General features: G+C 35.9%; 1 protein-coding gene across 1 annotated transcript; it reads right to left on the reverse strand.

Moving 5' to 3' along the window:
• Positions 1 to 1227: 1227 nt before the first annotated feature.
• Positions 1228 to 5282, reverse strand: LOC113223107 (protein EFR3 homolog A-like). The gene is made up of 4 exons (XM_026452677.1): positions 5096 to 5282; positions 4127 to 4178; positions 1668 to 1840; positions 1228 to 1348 (listed from the first exon to the last, which is right to left on the reverse strand). The coding sequence occupies exons 1-4, from the start codon at positions 5164 to 5166 to the stop codon at positions 1243 to 1245; spliced, it is 402 nt and encodes a 133-aa protein (XP_026308462.1). The 5' UTR covers positions 5167 to 5282; the 3' UTR covers positions 1228 to 1242.
• Positions 5283 to 5849: the final 567 nt, after the last annotated feature.

A 5849-nucleotide genomic window follows, 5' to 3' on the forward strand; every position in this document is an offset into this window, starting at 1 on the left:
TTTTTTTTTTTTTTTTGAGACAGAGTCTCGCTCTGTCACCCAGGCTGGAGTACAGTGGTGCAATCTCGGCTCACTGCAAGTTCCACCTCCAGGATTCACGCCATTCTCCTGCCTCAGCCTCCAGAGCAGCTAGGACTACAGGCGCCCGCGACCATGCCCGGCTAATTTTTTTTTTTCTGTATTTTTAGTAGAGACGAGGTTTCACTGTGTTAGCCAGGATGGTCCCAATCTCCTGACCTTGTGATCCACCCACTTCGGCCTCCCAAAGTGCTCGGATTACAGGTGTGAGCCACCATGCCCGGCCAACCTCACTTAAATATTTTATTCAGTGAATCACATTAATTTAGGAACGGTGATATTTTGTAAATTATTTTTTAAATGAAGTTTTAAAATGGAGTTAACTTGAAACACAGCAATCAATGGTATAGGTACAGATAGTAACACTAAAGACGGTGTCAGGAGAAAGCATGGGCTAGTAAAGAGGCAAAAAAGAACAATGGATTACAGGTCTCTGCACCTAGCTTCCTACGGGGCTGTCTCCTGTTCCTCGTACCTCTTAAAACAGGCTCCCTTAGCTGGCAATACTGTGTTCGTTATAAGGGCAGCTGGCAGTGTCATGGTTATCGTATCTCTCAATGTTGATTAAGTGTCTGGCAAATATTAGGTGCCCAAGCTTTGGACGAATAATAACTGCAAAGAAAGTTTACTCAATATGCAAATAACCATAAATATCATAATTTTCTAAATTCAGCCATTTGCCAGTAGACCTACAGAATTTAAATTATCATCATGAAAATCCAGCAAAAACTACTATTAGGGACAGAGATCCTGCCCAACTCATCTTTATATCCCAAATAGTGTAGAAAACAATGCCTAATAGACAATAAAAACTCACTATAGTTAATTTATTCGATGGTGACAGCTATTATCAGAAACTTGAAGCTGTCTACAAAAGAGCCGCTAAAAGAGGAATCAGTATCTATCTATGTTTTTCAGTGGGAGAGGATTGCCAGGGCAAGAATTATAGGAAGATGTTTTACTCAGAGAAGAAATTAAGAACTACTACAGCAGCCCAACAATACAATGTTCAAACACAGGCTGGAGGAGACACCACCAGGAATGTTATACTTGAGGGAGGTTGATGGCATCTTGAGGTCTTTCAATTTCAAAATTCTATGGCTTCATTTCAAGGTCACAGATCAATACAAAACCACCTAACAATTCAAATGGCTGTAATTTACACTATGCATTTTTTTTTAGAAGATGTCTTACCTTTTTCATGAAACTTGTGTCTTGTCTACAAATTTTTTCTCTTTTTATCTTTAGGTCAGCTACATCTGGTATTATTCTAGAGACAATCAATATATCATTTTTAATGAATAGCACATTTATTTACAATATCACATCTTATATGGAAACCTGTATTTACACTTAAGAGTTTGATAAGCCTGTAATACTACTGAATTGCTTCTGAAGAGTACATATGTGCCCTCTAAAAATTTGCTATCTTAAAATATATTGATTAAATTATCTCAATACCAATTAAATAAAATTCTGGATTAATAAAACCTGAACATGCTAGATTTTTAAAAATCACAATACTTACATACACTAATTTAGCAATTTAAAAACATTATCATTAGATCCATTTCAAAATGGCATATTACCTGATCCCTCGAAGCTTTGCCCTATTGTCATGGCGATCCATGAGATTATGCATTACTTCCAAGACCAACTGTCTCAGTTCATAGTCTTCCATGAGAGATGGTGATAACAAAGGATCCAGGAAAGACCCTGGAAGTGCAGTAACAATCGTCTTTGCTTTGTATCCAGAAGTCACCTGATTATCGGGAAGAAAACAAACAATTTTGTCACGAGTCCTTTTTTTGTATAAGAACCATAACCTGAGGAAAGAAAATATGCACAGAAGCCTGCAGAGAAGACATAAAGGAAATGTGCAAAGTAATGAAGGATTTTGGCTGGGCGTGGTGGCTCACGCTTGTAATCCCAGCACTTTGAGAGGCGGAGGAGGGTGGATCAGGAGATCAGAAGATGGAGACCACCCTGGCTAACACGGTGAAACTCCATCTCTACTAAAAAATAAAAAAAAAAAATTAGCCAGGCACAGTGGCGGGCACCTGTAGTCCCAGCTACTTGGGAGTCTGAGGCAGGAGAATGGCCTGAACCCGGGAGGCGGAGCTTGCAGTGAGCCGAGATCGCGCCAATGTACTCCAGCCTGGGCGACAGAGCAAGGCTCCGTCTCAAAAAAAAAAAAAAAGTAATGTAGGATTTTGCTGAATTTACAAAAACATCATTCATAAGGAGAACAAAGTTAATAACAGCATACATTTACCACGTGTTAGGCATGATTCTAAGCACTGCATATGTGTTAACTTTTTCCTCACCATATCCCTGTAAGGTAGACCCTAGTGAATCTCATTCATAAGGGGAAACTGAGGCTCAGAGAAGTTAAGGTTAGTACGAAACAGATATAAGGAGCTTAGGTGACAAACAGTAAAAGTAAGACCTGCAAATTTTAAATTTAAGTTTGCAAATTATTCTCTCATTTTAAATTAGGCAGTTGGTTAATGGGAATACATTTTCATTTTGGGAAGTTGTACTTAGTTACTTGATTGACGTTTTTTTTTTGAGACAGAGTCTCGCTCTATCACCCAGGCTGGAGTGCAGGGGCGTGTGGTCTCTGCTCACTGCAAGCTCCGCCTTCCAGGTTCAGGCCATTCTCCCGCCTCGGCCTCCCGAGTAGCTGGGACTACAGGCGCCTGCCACCATGCCAGGCTAATTTTTTTATTTTTAGTAGAGACGGGGTTTCACCGTGTTAGCCAGGATGGTCTCGATCTCTTGACCTCGTGATCCACCCGCCTCGGCCTCCCAAAGTGCTGGGATTACAGGTGTGAGCCACTGTGCCCAGCTGCTATTAAACATCTTAAGCATACCACATAGATATTCATTCAGTTGACTATATGGTATAATCAGGATGGCAAGGCAAAATAATTTACTCAGCGAATTTGTCTAATATAAATAAAGGCTTAGGATCAAATTAAATTGCAGGTGGGAGATCTCAACATATTTACAGGATTATAAACATATATGGAATACTTAACATTTACATTCGGGCATTTATTATAGGATGGAGGTAGTTTTATAAGTCAGCTGGGAAACCGGTGGGACAGCTGTCTACCCATCCGGGAAATTCATACCACATATAAACATAAACTACAGATTAAAGTTCTAAATATAGAGAGCTAAAATTTTAAAACTGCTATAAGAAAATACAAACAATAGTGTTTATATCATCAGAGGAGGAATGGAGTTCTTATATAAGATACAAATGAAAAAGTCCAAAACATATAGAACAAACTGATAAATCTGGTTATATTAGAATTCAAAACTTCTATATGATAAGGGCCATAAACAGAATTAAAAAGAATTAAAAATAAAACCATACGAGGTACTTCTGCACTTAGGTATGAGACAGTCCATTTAAAAAATGAGATCATGTATAGTAAACATTTCTAGGATACATCTAAAAGATACTGATTTCGAAAGGATACATATGTGCTAGCAATGGTTGAATCAAATGTTGTACAATTGCTAGAAAATAACCAGAGGATCTTTCATTCCGGGTATACTTTTCCTTTTCAGCTATTGATAGCCACTTCAAATTTTAAATGGCAAATATTCATTTTAATGAATTATTTTACCAATCAGAAGCAATTAGTTGGTCAGTATGAGAAAGAATTAGCATAATATGTTGAAAGAACTTTGGATTTCAAATCTGAGTTCTGTTTTTCAGCCCAGCGACTTTGGTGGACCTCATCAACTCCTTCTACTCACAGTCTCTGAGCCCAGGTATCTCATCTATAAGATGGCAATAGTTTCTGCCCTCTGTATGTTTCATCATTATGAAGATCAAACACAATGACAGAAGAAGTGAGAAATAAATATATTTTTTACAGGATAATCTTTAAAATGAAGAACATAATAAAATACTAACCATAAACAGTAACCTCCTTAAGAAAAGAAAGGTTGTAACATGAAGCTATTCAATTAATGCTTACAGTAATTTAAGGTGAAGTGTGTCCTTTATTTGTCTTAAATGCCTTACCATAAGCAAAGATCTCAGCAACATTATCTGAATCCTCCTGGTTCCCAAATCCCTAAAATATACAAAAAGCTGGAATTATTATACTAATTAGCATTTGTATTACTTCATTTACTCCAATTACTGATTTTAAAATTCTATTCTTATTGGCTAAATAGATTTTATTTTTATAACAGTTTTAAGTCATGGCTCACTTTACATGCCAAAGTAAAATTCATGTGAATTAAAACTATTATCTTTAAAAATATCAAAGTAAAAAATTTGTTATTGGCTCTCAAAACAGTCCTATGCGTGTGATGACAAGAAAATTTAATCATATAAACAGACAACTAAACAACCCAAATTAAAAGACATTTTACATTGGAGAAAATAACTACTACAAACATAGCTGATGAGTATAATTTCTCTTTAACAAATATGAATAAACAGGTAAGAACAATTTTTAAAAATAACAAATTAATGGTCAAAGAAATGTAAGTCGAATAAGATACTATTACTTCCTTGTTAAATTAAAAAAACAAAAACATTCACAAACAAAAACTTTAGCATGTTATAAAACCAAATAAAATGTATAAAATAAGGGGGTCAGAGCACATAATCTTTAAAATCACTTTCAGTTCTAAAATTCTAGGAATAAGCCACCATTTCTGATATACTGATACTAATTTTTAGAATTTATACAGGAAACCTGAAGCTTAACCCTGAATGTGTATGCACACACACACAATGTCCAGGCCAAACAATTTCTAAAGATGGAAAAATCTCAGAATTTATAAGCTGAAAATGATTCTAAAGGCCTAAAAATGTTAATTCAATTGCTTCGCAATCTACTGTCATAATACTACTAACTGCTTTCCATAGGAATTTTATTACTAATGATTTTTAAAAAAACAAAACTTAAACATTTTCTAGATTTCATTAGGATAAAATGTAATTCAAGATTAAGTTCAAATTTACAGTCTGAGAACATACCCTAGTTGACTGATATCCAAAGTATGGGTAGATGTTCCAAAAACAGGTACTTTCCCCATAATGAACATCATGATTTCTGACCTCTGATAATCTGGTAGGTTACTTCCAAAAAATCCTATGAAAGTATTAAGATAAATTTTAGAAATTGAAAAAATCTACTTTTCCATGTAATACAAAATTATTTTTAGCCAAAGTTTTCAACATATGGTAAAACAATCACTGACAAGTCTGTGTGCTACATGTAACATTAAAGGATATTACAATTTCATTTGCACAAAATCATTTAGTTAGGTACAATATAAACTGTGTATAATGGACTGATAGATAAAATGATAAATATATCAAAGTCTTTTTTATATAATTATAACAGTGACAAACCAGCACTGACTTGAGTTGACTGGAGTTTTAGAAAAAGGAAAAATATTGCCCGGGTGCGATGGCTCACACTTGTAATCCCAATACTTTGGGAGGCTGAGGCGGGCGGATCACCTGAGGTCGGGAGTTCGAGACCAGCCTGACCAACATGGTAAAATCCCATCTCTACTAAAAACACAAAATTAGGCAGGCGTGGTGGCACATGCCTGTAATCCCAGCTATTCAGGAGGTTGAGGCAGGAGAATTGCTTGAAACTGGGATGTGGAGGTTGTGGTGAGCCAAGATCACACCACTGCACTCCAGCCTGGGCAACAAGAGCGAAACTCTGCCTCAAAAAAAAAAAAAAAAAAAAAAAAAATAGAAAAGAAAAAAAAGGAAA

The sequence above is a fragment of the Piliocolobus tephrosceles genome, unplaced genomic scaffold, assembly GCF_002776525.5.
Source record: "Piliocolobus tephrosceles isolate RC106 unplaced genomic scaffold, ASM277652v3 unscaffolded_38771, whole genome shotgun sequence".
Lineage (NCBI taxonomy): Eukaryota > Metazoa > Chordata > Mammalia > Primates > Cercopithecidae > Piliocolobus > Piliocolobus tephrosceles.